At 38.4% G+C, this 25169-nt stretch overlaps 1 protein-coding gene and 1 long non-coding RNA gene across 2 annotated transcripts; both read left to right on the top strand.

Moving 5' to 3' along the window:
* The first annotated feature begins 4035 nt into the window (after positions 1–4035).
* Positions 4036–4888, top strand: LOC119077275. The gene is made up of 3 exons (XR_005087767.1): positions 4036–4377; positions 4441–4524; positions 4581–4888. It is a non-coding gene; the product is annotated as an uncharacterized LOC119077275 (long non-coding RNA).
* An 18106-nt stretch (positions 4889–22994) lies between these two features.
* LOC119077276 (baeyer-Villiger monooxygenase-like) lies at positions 22995–24624 on the top strand. Its single transcript, XM_037184423.1, has 5 exons — positions 22995–23230; positions 23296–23666; positions 23730–23953; positions 24061–24234; positions 24305–24624. The coding sequence occupies exons 1-5, from the start codon at positions 23217–23219 to the stop codon at positions 24599–24601; spliced, it is 1080 nt and encodes a 359-aa protein (XP_037040318.1). The 5' UTR covers positions 22995–23216; the 3' UTR covers positions 24602–24624.
* The last annotated feature ends 545 nt before the right edge of the window (positions 24625–25169 follow it).

Genomic DNA, 25169 nt, shown 5'->3' with positions numbered 1-25169 from the left:
ATCACTTAGGTGGCCCTAACTCACGAAGGGCCGACCCGAATATGCCCATCTTCGAACTTAGCCTCACTATTTCGACTATCTTTCAGGGAAAAAAAAATTTTTGAAATCGGATTTGATTTACTCAAGATATCGACGTGACAGACGGACAGACGGACAGACAAAATTTTTATTGCAGATTCGTCATCTATGAACATAGGCAAACACTTTGCCCTTACCGTCTGCTTCGAATTCCATCAATTACACACGGCATCGTAATCCTATAAGCCCCTTTGTACTTCGTACGGGGCTAACAAAATCAACTTATTCGATAGTACGGATAGTGATTTAAAACGAGCCGTCAGAACAGTCGGAGCGTTTGCTGCGACTGAGCCCCATACAAACCCGTACATCTATTGCGCACGTGACCCTACTTCGTCCGTCGCCCTACTCTTACCGTAAGCCTATTGCGCCCGTAAACGTCGTAAAATTCTTATGCAATGTGTACGTCTTAAAAATTGCGCATAGCGCAATTACGAAGCCCCGTACGATGTTCCTTTCAAAAGTAACACAAACTACACTTCCCACTGATCAGTGATTTTGGAATTATCATTTTCACCTATTTATATTGATTTTACAAAAATCCAAAATGGCGGCCGACGGCCATTTTGTTAGGAGGTGGAAAGTACAACGGCTGCTTTACATTCGTTAGTGCCTTTCAAACAAAAAAAAATTCATGAAATTCGGTTAAATTTTACTCGAGATATTAACAAAAAACACCACCTTCACTGTGCGGCCGAGTAGCCACATATAAGCTCACTCCCAGAGACCTAGCTCACGCTCCGGTAAACCGAATTTCATAAACTTTTTTTTCCCTGATTGGTACGGTCAATACCTATCTAATAAATCAAAATCCATCTAAATCCGTTCAAATTTGACTAACCTACAAGCAAAAACGGATTGCCGCCCTGTACCTAGTTCACACCAAGGGGTCTAACTCACGAGTCGGTCGTCCAATTTCCATAAACTTTTTTTTTTGTGGATAGGTATTGTAAATACCTTTCATTTGATGTATCACTTACAAGTGTAGCCTTTAAATGGCCAGAGAAATCTTTGGAAAACGTTAAAGCACTTATGGGGCCCCAGCTCTGGAGGGGTCGACCCAAAATCGCCCACCTTCGAACTTAGCCTCACTATTTCAACTACCTATCAGGGAAAAAAAATGTTTGAAATCGGATTTGATTTACTCAAGATATCGACGTGACAGACGGACAGACGGACAGACGGACAGACAAAATTTTTATTGCGGATTCGTTATCTACGAACATAGGCAAACACTTTGCCCTTACCGTCTGCTTCGAATTCCATCAATTACACACGGCATCGTAATTCTATAAGCCCCTTCGTACTTCGTACGGGGCTAAAAACTCGTTGCTTCCGCTGCGTTTGTAAGCAAATCAACGGTGGATAAAGTGTTGCGAGAAAAAACATTGAGCTCCGCTAATCGGATGGAAGTGAAATATGATAAAACTGAGACTGATGAAAGCAGCAATGAACCTGAAAGTGCAACGGATGACACTAAGCACGAACCCACACCTAAAAACAAACGTAGAGGCCGACCAACGAAAAGGTTCACTCAGGACAATGAGAACGCGTTACGTCGAATGATCACCGATTTTCACTCCACCGAAAATTGTCACGTTACAATGAAACGTCTCCTCGAAAAGGTTAAATCTGAGATGGGATTCGACGGTGGCCTTGAATCTCTGAGAAAAATCATCAAACGAATGGGATTTCTTTGGCGAAAAACAAAAAACAACAGGCAGATTTTGATGGAGAGAGAAGACATTCGATTGTGGAGAGTCAAATACATAAAGAAACTTCGGGCCTACAGAGCAGAAGGACGTCCAATCGTCTACATGGACGAAACATATATCAACAGTGATCATCATAAAAAAAAGGATGGTCGGACGACTCAAATGAAGGTGCCAGTCTCTAAGGGGCCACGAATCATTATTGTCAACGCTTGATATGAGAAAGGGTTCGTGTCTAATTCGTTACTCATATTTCGCCCAGAAACTAAAACCGAAGACTATCACGACAATCACGGTGGGCTTCAACGATGGCTAATTAAAAATGTAGTGTAACTCAAATTTTATTGTAGATAAATGTTAGTCGATGTCCACTGATCATAAATCAGGGCAAGTGGTCGGAAAGTGGACGGCAACTTTTTGAAATATTTTTGAAAAACTATTTTTTAACGGGTACAGCGTCTCTCCTGCACAACAGTGTCAACATTAAGGTCCTACCATACAGTTTAAATTAAAGGCTATTCAATTACCTTTCGAACGATACCACACTTTCTATATTTGTGTTTAAAAGCGTGAAGTTTGAAGAATATTTTCATATGAGTAGGTACTTTAGCGCATTTATTCAATATTGAGAGCTAAGATGGATATAAGCCGAGACTCTTTGATGTTAATTTCGTATTCTAGGAACTATTCTTGACTAAAACTGACCAAATATCTCGAATATAATTTAGTTTGTTCGATTGATTCAATGTTTTTCAATAAATTGCTTACCGCCGCGAATACTTTTGAGCATCTAGGCAACCACATGGCGCTTAGAATGGTCTTATTTTGTATCAGTTGAATTGTCCTGGATCCCAGCTTCACGACGATACCAGATTTGCTATATGTAGTGTGCCACAGCTGTGCTGTACAAGTCATTTTATAGGCGAAAGTCAGTCTACTCGAAAGTACAGAGATCGTAAGATTTTGGACTGAACTCAAAACTCTTTTCATTGCCAATGTTTAGTTTCATTTTGGTTTCTATTTACGATTATAAGCTAAAACGTTCAATAATTTTGCCATGTAGACTGATTAAAAAATCTTCGAAATCTTACGATCTCTGTACTTTCGAGTAGACTGACTTTCGCCTATAAAATGACTTGTACAGCACAGCTGTGGCACACTACATATAGCAAATCTGGTATCGTCGTGAAGCTGGGATCCAGGACAATTCAACTGATACAAAATAAGACCATTCTAAGCGCCATGTGGTTGCCTAGATGCTCAAAAGTATTCGCGGCGGTAAGCAATTTATTGAAAAACATTGAATCAATCGAACAAACTAAATTATATTCGAGATATTTGGTCAGTTTTAGTCAAGAATAGTTCCTAGAATACGAAATTAACATCAAAGAGTCTCGGCTTATATCCATCTTAGCTCTCAATATTGAATAAATGCGCTAAAGTACCTACTCATATGAAAATATTCTTCAAACTTCACGCTTTTAAACACAAATATAGAAAGTGTGGTATCGTTCGAAAGGTAATTGAATAGCCTTTAATTTAAACTGTATGGTAGGACCTTAATGTTGACACTGTTGTGCAGGAGAGACGCTGTACCCGTTAAAAAATAGTTTTTCAAAAATATTTCAAAAAGTTGCCGTCCACTTTCCGACCACTTGCCCTGATTTATGATCAGTGGACATCGACTAACATTTATCTACAATAAAATTTGAGTTACACTACATTTTTAATTAGCCATCGTTGAAGCCCACCGTGCAATATCAACGCTTGAAACTGTAAGAAGTACGTGAGCGAAATGTTGATCCCAAATCTGCCGAAGAATTCTGTCGTTGTTATCGACAATGCTCCATATCATAATGTTCAGGTGGAAAAAGTTCCGAATACATCCACTCGAAAAGATGACATCAAAGCCTGGTTGGCTCACAAAAACATTTTATTTGACAACAAAATGCTCAAGGTAGAATTGCTTGAGCTTGTAAAGAAACATAAAAAGCGTTTTGTCAAATACGACATTGACGAGATATTCAAAGCAGCTGGCCACACCATCCTTCGACTCCCAGCGTATCATCCAGATCTCAACCCAATTGAGAATATTTGGGGCATTGTGAAGCAAAGGGTCGCAGCTCGGAACGTTACGTACAACATCAACGATATAATCAAATTAACAAAAGAAGAATTTGATAATGTTACCGTTGACACATGGAGGAAAACCCAAGGCTGTATACTGTTGTGGAGGTCCCGCCGATACAGATACGCGGGTTACACACCACCTATGCAATGAAGTTAGTTTCAATATTCACTATTGCCCCTCCAATTGAATGAGATTGTGGTGAAATTAAATTGACAGTTGTAAAATAATCGCACATTATCGTTAAATGTTTATGTTTACCACATTTGGCTAAAACATTTTCTCTCAAAATGTTTGAATGTAATCAGTGCAACGCAAGTTTTGATTGTTTGTATAAATTAATCATGCATAGAAATATTCACGCTGTTACTCGCGATGAACATTCATGTCCAATGTGCGTAAACGTTTTTCAGTCTACCAAAAATTTGGAAAACCATATTCGATTGGTACATACTCGAGGTAAAGAAAATACATTTGTTTGATGAAAAACCAATAATGACGGTTCTGTGCCCAATGTTCTAGAAACTCCATTTCATTGCCAAACTTGTGGCAAGCCATTCTTGAGGCTAGACCATCATATGAATCACGCTCTGACGCACAAAAACGGTATATGATGCATGTAATTTTCCTTGACAAAAACATTATGTTATGGTCGGTTGTAGGTATGCATTGTAAGAAATGTGGTGAAGTCTTCAAGACTAAAAAAGAATTGGAAGGTCATCGTCTGTCTCACGGGGCCATAAAATCATTTAATTGTCCTCAATGTGTGAAAAAATATACCAGAAAAGAGCACCTGCAGACGCATCTCCGATCTCATTCTTCTGAATTGGAAAATTCGTGCCCATATTGTAACCAGCAGTTCTGGAGACAGGGTCACTTGAACGAACACGTTAAAATTCACAAATTTAACAATGTTACAAATGAATGTGTGTGTGCAGTTTGTGGGGTGCTTGTTGACAAAATGTTATTTAAGAAGCATATGGAGTAGGTTTCAATCTCTCTTTTCATTTTTCAAAACAAGTAGTTACCTCAATTTAATTGTTTTACAGAGACAATCATGATGGAAGTCATAGATTTCGTTGCGAGTTCTTGCTTCGGCAGAACATATACTACATGGCTCAAAAATGCAGATATTATTTACCTTCCTTCGTATAGACTTTATCGAAATGATCGACAAACCGATAACCACGGAGGTGTTGCGATTGCTATCCACAAAACCATACCTCATAAACACGTACATATCGTGACCAATATAATAGAAACTGTAACAATTGTTGTAACTGGTGATATCAATGTGTCTTCAGTCTATTTCCCTGGAACAAACGTAACAAACCAGTCAAAATTGCTGTTTAAGCGCGACATTAGAAAACTTACCACGCTACGTCAAAGTTACTTCATATGTGGAGATCTGAATTCTATACACAGACTCTGGAATAATAATAGAGCGAACGCTACAGGAAACATAATATACGATGAACTAATGAGAACACCATTTACTGTCCAACACTCTGATACGCCTACATATTTCCCCCCACAGGCAAACAGAAATCCTTCTAACATAGATATAGTGCTGACAAATGGTCTACACACCATTTCACGAGTGACTCCTAACCATGATCTTATGTCAGATCATTGCGCTATCGAGTTCGAAATCGACTGTCTGATCTCTAAAGATAATACCAAAGACAAAGTATACAGATTCGATTTAGCTAATTGGGAAAGATTTCAGAAAGAAGTGAATCAAAAAATTGATCTGAATAGTCTTTCCTTGGATACGACAACTGAAATTGATTCTGAGATTAAAAAGTTTACAGAAGACATTCTAGATGCAATGAATTCATCAGTCCCAAAGCGGACTTATAAAAGCCAGTACCTCAAGCTTACCCCGCTGATAAAAGCTTTGATTAAACGTAAAAGTGATGTCAGAAGACAGTACCAGCGTACTCGAAATGCGAACGCACTTTCCAACCACAGGGCGTTAACGAGACAAGTGAACTTTCAAGTAAAACTTCTTAGAAACAGAGCGTTCAATTCGAAATTGCAATCTTTTGATTTCGCTTCCAAACAATTTTGGAAATTCACCAAGTTAATAAAAAACAAGAAAACGAACCTTCCTCCCCTTAACTCCGGTTCGAACGAGCTCATTTACACGAACAGTGAAAAAGCTCAACTGATTGCCCGGACGATTTACAAATCTCACATATTAACGCAACAGTTCAATCATCAGCCCACAACGACTCGAGTGAATCGATCTAACGCGAGAGTTAACAGTGCTAGCCCTACTATTGAAAGTGTAGCACCGCTCCTTACCACTCCTTCAGAAGTGAGAACGTTGATCAAGAAACTTAAAAACAGAAAAGCACCTGGTGAGGATCGTGTTCAGAATTTTGTTCTTAAACGACTCCCGCACAGAGCTATAGTGGTGGTTGTAAGGATAATAAATGCTTGCCTTCTGCGGTTCTATTTTCCTACTGATTGGAAAATCGTAAAAATTATTGCAATTCAAAAACAAGGAAAAGATCCAACGGATCCAACTAGTTACAGACCTATAAGTTTACTAAGTTGTCTTAGTAAACTGCTTAAGAGAGTATTGTTAAAAAGGATCAACATGCATATTGACAACCATAAGCTTATCCCGGATTACCAATTTGGATTTAGACGATGTCATTCTACGACACATCAACTCTATAGAGTGACAAAACTAATCAGAAACGATTTTCGAAGGCTAAAGTCGACTGGAATGATTACCATCGATATAGAAAAAGCGTATGACACTACGTGGCATGATGGACTAATACACAAAATGTTGAAATCCCGATTTCCACTTCCGATAATCAAAATTGTCAAATCGTTTCTTTCAGACCGCTACTATTTTGTCCAAATTTTTGGTGAAAGTTCAGAAAGATTCTTAATACCGGCTGGACTTCCACAAGGAAGCACAATGAGCCCTAGTCTCTATAACTTTTTCACATCAGATTTGAAAACACCAAAAAACACGACTCTCGCTCAGTTCGCTGACGACACTAACATAATGGTTTCACACACACGCGCTACGCCGATTATTAATATTTTGGAAAATTCCTTTGACAAGATATGTCAATATTACTTCAAGTGGAAAATCAAGATCAATGAGAGTAAATCAAAAGCTATATTTTTTACCAGAAGACGCGCTAAACGCTTCCTACCCCATCGTCAACTTCAGATTAATAACCACATAGTTACATGGTCCAAATCCGTCAAATATTTAGGAATGGAACTCGATAAAACGCTCACTTTTTCAGAGCATGTTAATAATACCAGATTAAAAGCTCTTAAATATATTAAAATTCTGTATCCTTTTATCAATAGGAAATCAAAACTGAGTTTCACAAACAAGCTTTTACTTTACAAAAATGTTTTTCACCCTGTCATGTTGTATGCTTCACCAGTTTGGGGCACTTGTGCAAAAACACATATACAAAAACTTCAAACCACACAAAATAAAATTTTGAAGTTAATCTTAAACAAACCATACTATTACAAAGCCACTAAATTACATTCGAAACTCAATATGAAGTTTCTTCAAACAGCAATTTTAAATCGTACGAAAACATTTTTAACTAAATGCAATCAATCCGACAACCCTCTTATAACAAGTTTACTTGATTAAGACAATCAAAAAAAAGAAAAAAAAAGAAAGAAAGGAAATTGAAGGAACAAAGGTAAATCAATCAAGACGATTGAAATGCGCTAATAAAACATTAGCAATTTAGTAAAAAATGAAAAGCCAAAAATCTCAATCAAAGACGATTAGAGCAAATATAAATAAAAAGGCAACCGATGCTAAAGTCAAACGAACAAAGAAAAGAATCAACAATTTCGGAAATCTTCTAAATTCTAGTGTTTAGTCTGATAGTTACTCGAAGAGTTTTATAAGAGAAAAAAGACTAGATAAGGTTTTTGTTTTAAAAGAATTTTCCTTACAACCACGTTTAAACATAATTTGAATTATATAAATGACATTACAACACAAACAAGAAACAAAGCTGTAAAACCACGATAGGTTCAACTCTTAAATTATTATAAATTATATTATTATATTCTGTACATTACAATATTGTTAATAATAAAAGATGATGATGATGATGACCTTTCGTTGCGATCAGTGCGGAAAGAGTTACGAAGAAGGGAAATTTGGTTTTCCACATAAAAACTCACCCGAATAACGAAAATAAAGTTTAAATTTTATTGAAAGTTCACGAAATTATTTTCTTCATTTTTTTCATTTTTGAACGTGACAAGTCGTCAGTTGGTTGCTCTAAGTTTACATCCTTTTGTTGATTTGCTTCAATCGCAAGCATTGCTCTTGCTTTTCTTTTTTCTATTCTTTTCAGAATAGCTGCTTCCAGTCTTACCTTATTCAAATATCTGCACCGAGCATATATGCGAAACTTTGCGTAAAGTTTGATAACTTTGATAGGAACATGAGAGCAGGTAGACTGTAGGGATGAAATTAGATTTTTCAGAGCATCGCTCCTTTCCCCGAATTCGGTCCCATGAACATGAGTAAACTGTTTCTCCAAACCTTTGACCCAACCGAGCAGCTCATTTGTTGGTTTCGTAAGGCCACCATACGTTAGTCGATCTATCCATGAATTTGAAAGCGACCCCAAATGTCGGGCATATGTATGATCAGTCACATAACTGGGTAAATTCGGACGTCTAGATACTGAGTATTCTTCATTACACTTTCTTTTTAATTTAAAAGCTACCCATCCTGCGATATACTCTGTGAAACGTAAAAAAGATGATTCAACAAAAGTTGCAACGGATGTATCTGTTTTGATTCTCGTAACGAAAATCGTACCTATGCCATCTTCAATCGTTTTTTCGATTCGCTTAGAGGCTTGATCAAGTGGCATTTCATTGTCAAGGTCAGCTAAAAATTCATCGGTTAAAAATTCTTCGCTGGAACCGATCGAATCTTCGGTACAATATTCAAAACTGAAAGTTTCCAATCGTTCAATTTCTAGTGCTGTAAACTCCAGAAACTCTATGGGCCAATCATCACTGCCGTCCGAAAATTCGTTCGGAAGGAATTCCGAACTAGTCAAATCATCATCAAGAATTTCAACGGGCCAATCACTGCAATCAGTCGAATATAATTCGTTCGGCAATTTAACACTGTCCATCGATGTTTGTATGTCGAATTTCGATGATTGATCGGTCAGACCATCAATGTGAACAGTTTCGTGCATTTCAATGTTTTGCGTGCAATTCATTTCAGTCAGCACGTTCATAAATTTGGCAGAGACATACTCTTCTGGATCAAGTTCAATTGTATTGCTGTGGTTGTGTAACGCTACACCTGGATTCTTCCCCAACATGATAACTTTAATTCTTTGCAAGCATTCGACGGGCGTAGGATGGTCACTCGATCCAGATCTCCCACGAATCTGAGAAAAGATATTTTCTAGGCAGTCCTGATTTAGGCGATGCGTGAGAATGAATTTGAATCCAAATTTTTCATTCATTTTGGATCGAAGAAGCTTCAGCGATGTGATAGACATAAGAATTCCCTTCTGAAATATTTGAAGCGAGTTTTGAAATTCGCCAGATTTATTGAAGCATTTCATATTCTTCACGGTGTCGTACATTTCATCTGAAGAAATTAATTAGGATGTCAGTTTAGGTGAATACACAAACAGATAACCTTTTGATAAACAAACCTAGCACTTTATCTTGCTCTGTTAAATTAAGTCCGTATGGTTTCTTGAAACCATGTGAATAAAACGTATATGAGTTGCAGATGTCGAACCACTTATTGACTTGTTCAATGAACTTCGCTAACTTTTGAGTATGCTGATCGTCAGGGAAATGTCTCAATAAGTACTGGGCTACACTGTGAGAAAATAACTGAGAAGCAACTCTAACGTTTTGCCTTTCCGCTCCAGTTACTGTAATGTGATGCATGCTTATTTTAAAGATTGGACTTATTTCAGGATTGGTCTCAATTATTTCTCTGATTTTAAATTTATTTAAGATTGTTTTATCTTGCAACTGGAGGCCTCCATCAATGAACCAGTTTCTAAGAAGTTTGAGACAATGTGGAACATCGGAGAACACGTAAATATCATTTGTTGGATGTTTCATGCAAGTTTGTACATAACTAACGCCCAAATCTTTCCACAGACCAACATTTCCTCCTCCGCCACCACGTTTAAGTTAATTTCGTGCAGTTTTGTGAATAGAAGCTTCAGTAATTCTGGTGTCATTTTTTCGTCGAAGTTTACGTAAATCGGCTGTTTAAACTTTGTGAATAAGCCTCGTACAATTACGCATTGCATTTGCTCGTGTGGTCCAAAAATTTTATCCAAAGTTCTATCGTATTCATATAATGATTTCGACTTCATTTCATCAAAAGCCACAACGACCTAAACAATATCATAATTCGATGATTCTGTTAATATTTTAAAACCTAGTTCTTGCCGACCACAGTTGTTAACTGACCTGTTTCTCTCCATTTGTCAAAGTTTCACTTAATGCCTTCAGGACTATTAAACTGTCTTTCAGTACTATTCCTGGAACCACAGACATGTTTTTTGACCATGACTGTAACGTTCTCATTGATGGCAATGGATAGTGCAATGATTGTATGAGATAATTGTAGCCCCGTCTATTAAAAAAACTCAAAGTAAATCCTTTGGCGATTTCGTCGCATGTCCAATTCACTCGCTTCTTCTTCTTGGTCATTATGGCTATTTGATTTTCAGTTAACATCGGAAATTGTTTTGCAAGCGACTCATCATGATTTGAGGCTGGTTTCTTCTTTTTGTCGCAGCTCAATATTTGTAAACGTTTGATCTCATTTTCACTTATAGCTTGACAAGCTCTTAAATCGTCAATTTCATTTTGTTTGCATATTAATTGTTGTCTCAATTGATTTATTGTCGTATTTTGATCAACCATTTTACTTGTACGTATAGAAATCAATTCAACTAAATAGTCTTTTGCCAAAATTTTAAAATCTAGCCTACTCAAAATAATTTTAACATGGATAACAGATGGCAGTGCTTTTTTCAACAATTGAGGTGTGTTCCCGCGTATCTAATTAAATGGCGATCGGCGGGACCTCCACAACAGTATACAGCCTTGGGAAAACCGTTCGACGCGCCGTGAATGAGGAAAATCGACTTCTCGCCATAGAAATCCAAATGGAAACCATTGAGGTTGATGTTGTTCCAGAATCTACCAGCAGTGATCAGGAATTCGAAGAGGTTCCAGTCGAATGTGACAGTGATACCGATGAAGTTGATTTTTAGCCAAAAACAGTGATAATCCAGGTGAAATAATTCACAAAATTAAATTCCATTGAATTTATGATAATATGCAAGCGGACAATAGCGTAATGTCAACATCTGTTATCGACAAGACGGCCGAACGAGTTTTTTTTTTTCATATAAAAAACACTTCACGGCAACTTATTGTAATAAAATTTGACGCAAATCGTTGGATCAAGCATAAGCGATGAGAATTTTGTATTAAATTGTGAAAATAAATGTAGAAAACTGGTAGAACATCGCGTTTATTATTCGTAGAAATTCAACAGAAACACACCGGTTACAACGTACACTTTAATGAGAAGTGAGGATCACATCATTGTTATGCTGTCGGTCTGTATTAACTAGTTTACCAATTCGAAATGGTCTCCGTTAAAGTTAACGAAATACAGTTGACTAAATCCAACTTTTTTCATTCAATTTGAGAAAAAAAATTGGTTCGTAGAGAATTATCAAGACAGTTCACATCCTATTTCGGCCCCGTCAACATTTGAAACACATTTGACATTAGAGTCAAAGTCTACTATAGGTTTGTTCCAAATAGCTGTAAACACGAACTTTGACAACCCGAACCACGATTATTTGATCCATAGCAACATCGCCTACGTGATGTTTCATACAAATATGGCAACGTCGCCGACGAGATTTACACACAAATATTTTTGAGGTTATGGTTCTATGGATCAAATTTGACAATTCATACAGCCTTGGAACAAACCTATACTTCTCGTGAGCAAATTTATCTTTTTTGGGGGACCTGTAAGAGTATTGTTTTTGAAACGTCAAATCACCAACACAAAAGTTAGTGTCGGTTGTGAAAAGTGTAACACGGAATTTTGAAAACCGACACATTTTCTGTTTCGCGGTTTGCTGGTTTTTTTTTTGTGAATTTTGCATGTAATTTCGGTGATTTCGATGTGATTTAATTCAGATTTTGTGCGAAAATGTGCTTCTTTTGTTTTTTTAACATGACAATCAACGGTTTACTTAAAATATTCGTCGAAGCCAACAAAATTATGAAAAATTTATTATGACCAATTATGTAAACAAACAACAATATTGTCGTTTGGTGGGATGTGAGGTTCAAAAGAGATGACCCAGTAGAAATAAAATGTCGGCTGTAAGCTTAAAAATTACGTTTTAGTGGAAATGCTGCAGTTTAAATGTTTGTACGTTTCCGGTGAAATAAATTAGTGCGAAAGCATCCACTTTTGAGGAGCTTTACGATAACACCTTAAGTTAGAGGGGTGTCACATTCCTTATTAAAACCAAAGCTGTAAACTTTGGGGAGGTCACGCAGACCGCCATTTTATTAGATACGCGGGAACACACCACGTCTGATGATTTTACATACAAAAAAAATTCACCACATCATCACGGCGATGACAATCATCACAGTAGGTGAATTATTGTATGAAATCCGACATGCTATCGTCAAGTGTGGTGTGTAACCCGCGTATCTGTATCTGCGTGACCTCCTCAAAGTTTACAGCCTTGATTAAAACTGGAACTCTTGCCACTTCAAACGAGATCGACCCGAGGCTGATACAGGATCATCTACAACCCATTCGCTATGAATTAACCCATAAGTATGATCCATAGTTGTTAGAGTTAGGATTGTTGCGTTACAATAATGGCATATTTCAAGCGCCAGCGAATCGTCTAAACTTGGTCATACATAAAGCCTGAACTGTTTGATTGCAGTATATTTAGCTTATCCTTCTGTTACCTCTCTTGACAGCTTTTAACGGTTTAGTACGTTTTCTCTCCCAGCAGCAAAAACCCTATCCCAGCAAAAAAGGAAACTTCATCGAACACCGCAAAAGCATTTGCATGTAATTTAAACACAGCCAAATCAATTGTTTATGTGTTACATTTACATTATGGAAGATGAATGTCCTATTCTTTGCTGTTGTTCTTGTTATTTAGAATAAACATTTTGCAGTGAAACGAAGTGAATTGTGTCTAACCCAGCCGCGGTTTTGAACACGGGACCTCTCGATTATTAGTCGAGAGCTCTAGTGCCAACGCCACGGGTTCAGAATGTCTAGGACCGAAGCTGACTTTGACGTCACTCAAATAGAGGACCAAACCGATCAAAGGTCAACAGGTGTGTGTTTGGCCTTATAATTGAGTGATGTCAAAGTCAGCTTCGGTGCTTGACAGTGCGTTGGTCTAACATAAGCAAAGTGTTTAGTGTTTTCAAATATAAGTGAAAAGTATGAAAATTAAAGTGATTGCCATGTGTTTTGTGATTTGTGTTTATGCTTAATTTCCTCTTACCAAAAAAGTACTCCGTGTGACAGACAAAATTGAATTTTTTCAATTTTTTTGTTTGTTTTTTTTTTAGACAGCTTGCTCTCTCGCGGCTCTCTCACGATTAGTGTCACGCAAATATCCCTCATGTAATCGACCATTTCGCAGGGGCCAAATTGATGTGTAAGAATCAATTTTCGCGTGGCGCAAGCAATGCATACATTTATCGCAAATAAACGAGAATAGAGTTGAGGTAAATTCTTCTTTACACATTCTCTCTCATATTGTTGCTCTTGTTATTAGATACACGTAACTTATTCTGCAAACCAGTCAGCCAACATACATATTCTATTGAAATGACAATTGTCAAAATGACAATGAAACCATTGATTTATAATGACAAGAAGGGACCTCCACCTCACAGAAATTTTACATTTCAATACTTTTTGTGTTCTGCTTGACTTTTTGTGTGAATAATGTTTACACGATTGATCTTAGAATTTGTCACTCTACCGATTAAAGTTTCAAACACTGGTCCAGCAACTTCCGTGGGATAGACGACTATATTCCTAGTTTTTAGAAACGGCTCAGCAGTTGTGCCTGTAACATGTGCCGTTGAATAGTGCACGACGTGTACTACACGCCTCCCCTACCTCAGCTGAGAAAAGGACTGAGATGGAAGCGGACATGTTTAAAATTTGTTCAGTCCTACCGTGTAATAAATCTAAAATTGTGCTTTTTAAAGATGAACGAACTGTATTTAACAAACCCCAAGGTTTTATTTGAGCAGGATATACATACGCAAAATTCGCGGTATGTCATATGTCATATGTCACGGACGCACACATTATGTATATAAATGGAAATTTGTCGCAATAGTTATGAAAATACAGCGTATACTTAAAATTCCAGTTTGAGCATAAGTTTGGGCAACGTTGCCCAAGTGATTTTACGATTTCATCAAATGAAAACGCATGCAAAATGAATTAATTTGCACTGATTTGACTTGAAGCACAAATTTGAAGAATCCATTATATGTCAACTCCAAAAAGTTTCTTACACGACTATAAATAATTCGATGATAATGGATGAACATAGCATCCCCAAGAATTCAGACAAAGAACTTAAGGCTGCACGCCCACTCGACTATCGAGAAACTACGAATGACTGAGTTTTCCCATTCATATGGCTAAAAAGTACCTGGTACCTCATATCTTTCTAACAAAAACGCTTCGGCTTAAGGGTATTCTCTTATTAGAATAAAAAAGGCCCATTTCACTAAATAAAAGGCCCCCAGATGTGTCCCCCCACCCGCCGAAAATTTTTTATTCTAGGCGCTGACACAACCAAATGGAGAGAATTGGTTGTATTTAGTAACTACTATCTAATAGCAAAAAAATGAAGTCAAATGGTATTAGTGTAAAATGAATGTCTTGTTACCTTGTCAATGGTAATACATTTTTTTGCGTGTATTCAACGCACATAAATATCGCCATATGAGTTAAAGGAATAATTTTTTTTGGGTATTTCAGTAGTCGCGTGATTAAGCCACCATTAACATGTCGTCTGGAAATAATAAAAATGGTTCGTCAAACGGTATGCCTGAAATAGGAATCATCGGTGCTGGGTAGGTGAAAGTGTTTTTTTTTTGTTTGTTTGTTTTAGACGTTTGGTGTGTTTGATTAATCTAATGAATCGATGTAGTATATCGGGCCTGTGTGCTGCGGTTCAACTACAGAAAAAGCTGGCAAACACATCATTTACGATATACGAAATGAACGCCGACGTTGGTGGAACGTGGCTGAGCAACACGTATCCAGGTAATTTTTATGGAATTGTTACTACAAGAGATTAGAACCTTTGGCTGTGTGAAGATTGATATAAAGTGGATGATGTGTCCGGAGCCTCTCCAAACTAGACTTGATCACTTGATGAGTGTAAAAATCTCAGGACTGAAATCGTACGCTGTCCATTCGGCCCATTTCTCCAATTTGTACGGACACAAAAACTATTGCTCAGGCGCTGTTAATTAAACGGCATCTCCATAATTCCATACAAAAAGGTGCCACAGCGGCACCGACTTATCATTTCTCTGCCTTTATCACACCTAATAAAAATGAACGCAACCATGGAAATGCCAATATATCGAGCAACACTAATGCTTCTTCCGCAAATGTACACGTGAACAAATGGCGAACAAAAAGATGTGTAATTTTAAACATTTTGATCAAATGGACATTTACGGTAGCCGTAAAGATTTCCGATAATCTTTGGATCAAGAAATATTCGCAGAAACTGGTCTGGAAGACTCCAACGACGTTGTGTCGTACGATGTTTTCACCAGAAAAAAAATGAAGAAAGACCCATGTAAATTGTCAACTTTGACATTCCCATACGTCATCGTATGGCAATTCTCCGTTTTATTTGCAGACGATGAAGATGATGTATCAGAAGTGTCAATAATTGAATGTGACGAAAATGAAGATTTGGTTAGCAGTCAATCGAACAATGGTTGTGTTTTTGCTTAGCGCTGTCATTACGTCCCTCGCAAACAATTCTCCGTTTTATCTTGCGGCTATGAATGAAAATTATAACTCTAAAATATCGATGATTGGGAAGAAACAAAGTTTGACGATAGTGAACTATCGAACGAAAAGATTTTGACCCAAATCGATTCCGACTAAGCCATTGACATTGTCAATGAAGACCATTGTCATGATGCTGCTGACAGTGCCGGACTGGCTCAAAAAAGCCCTTTGGGCGTTGTATGGAGAAATTTTTCAAAAGGTCTTCGTCATCATTTATCCATATAAAAATCAAAAGGCCCTTCGGGAATCGCCCGAACGCCCAGTGCGGCACTGGCTGCTGATGCACAAGCAAATCGACTGAGTAATAATTCAAGTGAGTTTTAATGACATTTCTTTTAAACACAAAAATCTATCCAACAATGTGCAACATAGATTTGCAGACTAGACTCATATTTACTAGTTTCTCTATTAAAGAAGTTCAGACGCTCATTCAACTTTACCTGTTCACATGTCAACAGGGCCGTAGCAAGACCCAAAGAATTGTTTTTCATTGAATGAATAATAGTTTTATTAGTCTACTATTTCCTAGCCGACTATAACAGTAAAAAGTGATCAACTTATCAACTTAAAATCAAAATGAAAAACTTATAACCAAAATCACAGATAGACAATACAAAAAATAAATAAATGATTTACAGAAAAAAAGTGAAAATCAATATGTCACAATAAGTCGAAAGCATTTGCAAAAGAAAACAACAACAAAATTCAAACATAGGTAGGTAAGCACAAAAACCCAGACTAGACTGTGCCGTAAAATCAACTATTAGCCGGTTGGCTTCGTCAAAGCAAAATAGATAACGAGGTCATTGTAACAGAAAATCTATGCGCCATAAGAACGAGGTTTAAAGTGTGAACCTCAAGGATGCCAAAACGACCAAATACAGAACCATCGAGCTCCTGGACGCTGCATCTAAATTTCTGAGACGGTAGGGTGGGATCCACGTGAGCGACCGCCATGTTAAAAAGTTGGCAAGCAAAATTGAATGGCGAATATTGGTTGTAAGTGGTCCTGCATGTATTCAAACGAATCAGTGGCGGGTTACGAAGAGCTCTCGAGCCATCATACAATGAAATCCTGTCACGTAACACCTGTGAGTTGACTTTCCCGGTGAGCACGTCATGGATAAAAAAGACAGCGGCATTCGTGCGCCGTCTTACTAATGGCTTCAGATTCAATTCCTCACATCTGTCAACATACGGTCGCAAACGATAAACTTCCGCGCTTGGGTCGACAAGGCGATCCTGGTTTGCATATAAAACGAACTGACGTTGGACGCTTTCTAGGGCCTGGATGTGGACGTCATGATGAGGCGACCAAACTGAGCAAGCAAACTCGAGATGTGAGCGAACGACCGATGAGTAAAGCATCTTCGCTGTTTCGACGTTAAACCTTCCATAGCATTGCCGTTTAATGAACGACAACATCGACTGCCCTTTCTTGGCAACTAGCTCTCCGTGATTGGTAAATGAGAAATCGTCTTTGTACGTTACACCGAGGTCCTTGGCCTCATTCACTCGTTCCAGCAGTTTGCCATTCATATAATAATCAGCCAAAATCTTGCATAATTGACATAATCTTGCATTTACCTTCATTCAACTCGAAACCGTTTCTGCAACACCAATTAAAGAAGTTATTTATGGACGCTTGGAGCAACTCTGTATCAGCGATAGACGAAATTCTGTTGTGTGTGATTTTTTTATCGTAAGCAAAATTCAGCCCCTTCGGGACAGTCAGTGTTAATTAAGTGGGAAGAAGAGGGTGTCATGACTAAAGGGCATATTCATGAGTATGTCAGGTACTATTCAACTTTATTCTATTAACTAAGAGCTTTAGTTTTTATTCAAAAAGCTAGCTTAATTTGTAGAACTTTGAAACATGTATAAAAGTCTTCCGACCAATGGAGCAACAGATATCAAGCAAAAATCGCGAAACAAGAAATTTTTTTAAACACTAAAATACGCGACTTTTAAATGACTATTTTATTATTTATGTGCTCATATGGACTCGGAAAGTGTTAGCTAAGACCTCATTCTTTCAATGTAAAACTCCACGATTTGTAGTGATCGTTACGAATCGATTTTTTACCCTATTTGCTATGGCTCAAAAATTCTTGAAAATATTACAGCTTTCAGGGTAAAAACGATTTGTCGAAATCGGTGGTGTGGTCATATGAATACGCATTTTAGCCATAAACGATGTACCCAAATTTCGTAGGTGAAACAACAAGAAAATTTCAATTGCAGCTCTTGGATTAGAAAAAAAATGGTTTGAATATTGAGGAAGGACATCACTTCAATATAATTTTCACTTAAGAACCGAATATAGATTTTGTCGTGTCGTTTTAAAAGTTTAACCGAAAATGTCATTATACTTCAGAGCAGTTTTCGTGTGTTTTTCAAACTAAATTTTGAAATGACTCAAGTTGAGTGAGTGTAATACCGTTAATAAATTGACTCCACATCTGTTGAAAATTGATTTACTTACATTTGTCGACCCAGTGGTTCAACCTTTTTGGAAATCACTTAGTACAAGTAAAAATTTGAATTCCTATTTTAATTAGTTCATCTCTCAGGGAAGTACAACAGACTCAAACGCTAACAAGATCTGGACAACGTAAATGATTTTACGATGGTTGCTGTAAGTTGACATAGCGTTTGCGTAAAATTGTGAAGTGGAGATAAAATAGGAGATTAGATTAGACACATGTGTGTCCGTAGCTTGTAGCGGCAGTAAATCATGTACAAAAAACACCCTTTTTCGACTTTAGGTGGAAGATCCCCAGCCAATAAAAGAATATTCAAGTCAAACGACTGCGGTTTTAGACTATTGGGGCCAAGGGCTATCTGGGCATGTAAACAAAGAGTCGCTAAAAATTAGCTCCGACGGAGCCTGGTCCACTTTCAAAAAAATCCCTCTGAGAAATTTGGGCTCAAGCAAAGAAAATGATTACTCACTATGGAAAGCAACAAGAAAATACAAGCGACCATCAGTACAAATCCATCCTATCAAAGACCCCAGTGGAAAATGGTTAAGGAAGGATAACGAAAAAACGGAATATTTCGCCAAACATCAGCAGAAGTGTTTCAATCACACGATATAAATTCAAATATGGATACCACAATAACCTACCATCCAGACAAAAAATTCAAAAAAATCAGACCATTTGAAGTTGCAAAGGAAATTGACAGACTGAACAGGAAAAAGGCGCAATTGGCAAAACAGGCTATCATTATAGTTACATTCCTCTACAACGCTTGAAACCAGATAAACCTTCAGAAAAAGTAACGTCTTACAGACCGATATCATTGTAAACAACAATATCAACAATATTCGAAAAACTGCTAATCAAAAAGCTGAAACCACTAGTAAAAATTCAAGACTTCCAATTTGGATTCAGGAATAATCACTCACCAAAATTGAAATAAACGTTCTAGAAGAAAGAGTACTGCGAAGCAGCATTTCTGGATGTCTCACAAGCATTTGACAAAGTGTGGCACGAAGGGCTCATTTTTAAAATGAGTAAAGTCCTTCCAGGAAACTATTGTCAACTGCTCGAAACATACATATCGGACAGAAAGTTCAGAGTTGAGGACGAAGAGACTTACTCAAGTTACTATCATATCCTCGCAGGAGTACCACAAGGAAGCGTATTGGCACCTTTTCTTTACAGTCTTTACACTATACACTGCGGACATACATGTGACAAAAAATCAACATGGTCATGTCTACGAATTACAATCATATGAATTAATTCAAATTCTGACCAGCATATGAGTGCTACTTTTTGACTGCCTGACTCGGAGGCTTATTGGCGGTTCGAGTAGGACACTTAAATGAATTAGAATTCAGCCAAAGTGTTTTTTTGCGGTGTAGATAACACTTTCTGTCGATTAGCAAATTATTATTTTTGTATATATTACTACGTCCACTTCCGATGATGTGCACACACAAAACAATATTGTCGTTTAGTCTTTCATTAATAATGCAGGAAATCGTACTTTTTCCGTTGATTCTTTTCATTGCCAAAAGTCTTTTTTGTCTTAAAAATTTTGAATATTTTGTATTTACACTTCACTTAACCGTTTGATTGTTTTGTTTTCTACAAAGGTTGTGCGTGCGACGTTGCTAGCCATCTTTACAGTTTTTCGTTCGAGCTAAATCCAAGTAAGTATGTGACCATTTCAGTGTACCTATGTGTGTTGCATGCGCTCTTGCATTTAGATTCATGCTCCATCTTCCCTATACATATCCAGCTCATTGAAAATCCACTAACTTATCCGACTCCGACTTCACAATACTCAGCGAGCGATGTGTTCCACTCGCTATGCCTCCTAGATTTCGCTAGGCCAGCCAGGTATGTAGAAAATGGACAAACACACAAAGAACTGACCCTCAGCTGGTGTATAGTTCGACTAACTACGAACTACGACATTTATGTTTAGATTGTTTTTGCAATTTCCGATCTCCGTGGGAGATTCACCATCCATCAAGTTTAGTGTCAAGCTTCCGATCTCTCCTTGCGAGATTCACCTGTCTTGAATAGTCGGGGTTAGCTGTTAAGAATTTAATAATGACGCAAAATTGTGTTATATTATTATCATTCTTCTTCGGATATATGGCCGTCGTATATGGCCTATTCATACGACTCACATATCGAATTCGTCCTCTTCAACATTTGTTAACAGATGGGTGGTTATCGATTTTGCTGCTTCTTTATGCAGCGTATCTTCCCATATGAACCACGGCCGACCCACTTTGGACTTGCTATTGGTTCGAAAGCGTCTTGCGACATGTAGAATATGATCGTGTGGTCTTCGTTCAATGTGCCGGTGCAGACTGGAGAGCCGCCAAATTTCAGCCACCGAAAAACGGCGGCTAGGCCCAAAACGACCCGCCGCCGCCGCCGGAGATTTTGGTCGGCTAATTGCAGCTAGCCGCCGTAAGCTTTAGGTCGGCTAAATCGGCGGCTGGTGTATATTTTATCCATAAAAGACAAAAAGATGACACAAACCAACAAAATTAAATTCATTTTTTGGGACAATACAGAATACAGAATGTACCCGTACTTTTAATGTCCCTTGCGATGCCTATCTTTAAGATATTTTCTACTTTGATTTTCGTAAATTTTGTAAGAAAAATTGAGAAATTCAAGAAAATTTTCAAGAATTTGTAGAAAATATTGTCGATGGACTGGACATGGTCTTTTGTTTGTGAAATCCCAAATTTTATGAAAATTGCGAAAATTCGATTCGTAAAAGATGTGAAACTCATGAAAAGCGCAAAAATTCGTTAAAAGCGCGAAAACTTGTGAACAGAGCGAAGATTCGTGAAAAGGATGAAAATTTGTAAAAAAAAAATCGTGAAAATTACAAAAATTTGTCATCCAGCCGCCACCAGCCGACCTTTTTGGTCGGCGGCTAGGCCTAGTCGCCGCCTGAACTTTTTTAACGGCTAAGCCGTACTAGACGCCGCCGGCGTTTATTTTTCGGCTCTCCACCCTGTGCCGGTGGTAGCGTATCAGTAGAACCATCACCCTTTTGACTATCGTTTTATTTTGTAGTATTATTTTGGGTTGCGTGTTGGATGGCTTATCACTCGACGTGTCAGACATGATTCGTAATATCTGACGTTCTATATTCGTAAGCGAGATTCTATTTCGGCGCGTCATCGTTGATGCTTTTAATCCATATATAGCTACTGGTGCAATAATAGTGTGATATATTTTCGTTAGTAGGTTCATCGGAAGTTTGTGTAAGCGTAAATGGTAGAAGTGAATGTGAATGTTTTATATGCCATATGCCAGGTATTTCATTTTCTTCACTACTTTAATGTTTAGTTGGACTTTGTTTGGATCTCGGATTAACAGCTCGCATTTTTCGGGGTTGATATGAAGTCCTACCTCCTGACGAATCGGTCGAGGTCATTTTTGTTTTCTGTCAGCAATATTAAATCATCGGCATTCATGCTCGGAGAAATGGAAGTGATAGATTAATTCCGCTAAGGTCGTAGTTGCCCAAGACTTCTGTAACTGTTCAACTCGATTCAGGATTTTCTTTCTAATAGGCAAACACACAATACAAGTGCTTTTTGTGAACATAGAGCATGAAAACTCCAAATGTTCACACTTGCATGTGTGGACGTTCAGTTCTATATTGAAATACCACTTATCTTCAATATTATTGGATCGGCTATCCGATGTGTTGATCAGATCAACAATATCTGTGTTTGCTTATACACAGCGTAGTGGTCGCTATGCCACTTGACCCGCATGTGTTAGCAAGTCTGGTGATGAAATGATATGAAAATTTATTTACATTTCATTTATGATTCACTAGAGTTGTACATGCAAAAAGGTATGACCTACTTCATAGAAGTTCGTCATTTCTTTGCCACTGTCGCCATGGCCTGATGAGATGTGGTTATTTTTGAACAGCATTATTAAATGCAAAGCATCGAAAGATGCTTATACGTCATCTCACAGTTCGAAACAGTGGCAGAAACCATTTTCTATTTTCTATTAGGTGTAAGCGGATTTTGTCGTCTGTTCAATGTGCTTCTAGCTGATGTTAGGAGACATGTGGTTAGGCGTTTCCATTGGTCATTAACGGAGGCTGCATCTTCTTCGCTTTTGATAAGTACGTGCATATCTTGAGCTGGTAGGCCGTATGGTAATTTGCGTCCTGTAGAATCTGTTTGTTGCGAGGTTTGTTGTTATTACTTTCTGTTGACGGTGCAGTATCAAGTGCTTGTGTTACGGGCGTTACTGGTAGAGTTTCTGCTGGTGCCTTGAGTGTGTGTGTGTTTTGAGGTGGACATCACATACAATTGAAAATCCTTTAACTTATCCTGACGTAAATTACCACTTCCTGCTCCTCATTTGAATTTGTCTTGACTAAAAAAATCATGTCTTGACATCACGCTGTTTCCACAAATTCCTTCTTAGCTTGGTCCGAAAACCACTCAGCCCAGCCGGAGATATTGGACTATGTCAAAGACGTCGCAAGAAAGCACAGAATCTACGAGCGCATCAAGTTTCAGCACGAAGTCAAAACGCTCACTTGGAATGATCAGCTGAAAAAATGGATTGTCCGGTACGTCAATGCTTCCATCGCAAAAGCTGATGACGAGACGCAGATGTTCGACATTATGTAAGTCGTTGTCTGGGACTTAACTCTATGCTTTTTGCAATGATCTCCCATTTGTGCGATTTTAGAGTCATGGCACCAGGAGGCCTTCGCATTCCACACATTCCGAGCGAATTGAAAGCTTTCACTGGACCTGCAATGCATACGGCCGAGTGGAATCACCAAATCGATTTGAAAAATAAAAGAGTCGCTGTTATTGGCAGTGGAGCGTCGGCCGTTCAGGTTATTCCCAGCATCGTTGACGATGTTCATACGCTGCATTGCTACCAGCGGAAACCGCCGTACATTTTCCCCAGGGCTCAGTTTACATTCCCGAATTTTCTGAAGAAAATTTTCTTTTACATCCCGTTCATAATGTGGCTGTACCGGTGCATGATCTACGTACGGCACGAGCTATTGCACAAAGCATTTTATGCAGGCAGCCTGTTCAACAAATTAGGTGAGTTCGGTCACAGTTATACAGCGAGTTCGTTCAGTCACACGAATCGGATGTCGTTTTCAGCCCACACATTGACCAAGAGATATCGTCGAAACGAATTGAGGGCGCACAAACACTTGCTGGACGATCTGACTCCCAAATACGGTTTCGGATGCAAACGAGTAATTTTGTCCGAACAATACTACGGTGCAATGACACGGCCCAATCTTCATGTACATACGAGCCACATTGACAAAATTGTCGATCAGACGATCTACACCAAAGATGGAACAAAAGAGGAAATCGATGTGAGTGATGGGGTTACGGGAAGGAATGGCAACTGCTATAAACTTCCAATTATCAATTAGCTGCAGGAGCATAAGATCCATTGCTAATTACGGATTTGCGATTACAGGTTCTGATACTGGCCACTGGCTTCAAAGTTCTTGATTACTTCAGCCCCATGCAAATATTCGGAAAAGATGGCCAGAATGTGCTCCAAACTTGGGTCGATAAAGAGCCCCGAAGCTATTACGGAATCGTCTTCAGCTCATCGCCAAACCTCTTCGCTCTCCTCGGGCCCAATACGGTAAGTGCCAATCCGAAGCTGATTTTCCATTTTGTGCACTGACCTCCTCTTCTCGTCGTTTTCCAAACAGTCACTCGGTCACAGCTCCGTCATTTTCATGGTCGAATGTCAGGTCAATTTTATGATCAATGCCGTCCGGGAAATGATGCGACGAAACGCTAGGGTGATCAATCTGAAAGTTGAGGCTGAAGACGAGTTTATGGACAAGTTGAAAGCGGATTTGAAGAACACCGTGTGGAACAGTGAAGATTGCGGTTCGTGGTATGTTAACGGAAGAGGTGCCGTAACGGCTCTGTGGGGTGATAATTGCACCAATTACTGGAGACAGACTAGAACCACCGACTGGTCTAAATTTGAAATTAAATAAAAAATGGTTTGCTGGCTGGACTAGTTCCCCTAAATTAAATTAAAGCTTTCATGTACTGTGTGGGTATCGCTGTAAAGCTGAGGTCCTCTAGATTTATAATAAATAATAATTTAATCAAATAGTTGCATTAGTGAGGTCACAGGCCTCGTCAAAGTTCACAGAGGTTCTGAGAAATTTCTGTAGATTTTTTTTCCGGTTGTACTCGGCCTCAGCTTTCCAACGAACCCATACACGCACATATTCTCGTCACGTTACGGAAATGAAATCCGGACTACGAATCCCCATTTTTCGACGTTTGACCGCCTACTACCAGCCAGGTATGGAAGATCAAAAATATCTGAGACTGGTTTTTGGGCCTGGGCACCAAGACCTAACTAGGCTCAAATTAAAAAGTCCCGGAAAAATAGCGTCAATTTCCGTCAGTCGATTGATGAGATTTTTTTGGTAAACATGGCTACAAGTAGGGGGGCATTTCGTTGAAACATCACGTCGTTACTACATTCGTCCAAAAACTGTGCATACGGATAAAGAAGCGACGACGTATAGAAAAAAAAATCTTATTCGGCCC

Source organism: Bradysia coprophila, unplaced genomic scaffold (genome assembly GCF_014529535.1).
Source record: "Bradysia coprophila strain Holo2 unplaced genomic scaffold, BU_Bcop_v1 contig_235, whole genome shotgun sequence".
Lineage (NCBI taxonomy): Eukaryota > Metazoa > Arthropoda > Insecta > Diptera > Sciaridae > Bradysia > Bradysia coprophila.
The sequence above is the reverse complement of the archived record's forward strand: the minus strand, read 5'-3'. Positions and strand labels throughout refer to the sequence as shown.

Coding starts and splice junctions, on each gene's coding strand:
- LOC119077276 (XM_037184423.1), top strand. Junction 23,667..23,729: donor CAGCCTGTTCAACAAATTAG/GTGAGTTCGGTC, acceptor TGTCGTTTTCAG/CCCACACATTGACCAAGAGA. Junction 23,954..24,060: donor GAACAAAAGAGGAAATCGAT/GTGAGTGATGGG, acceptor TTGCGATTACAG/GTTCTGATACTGGCCACTGG.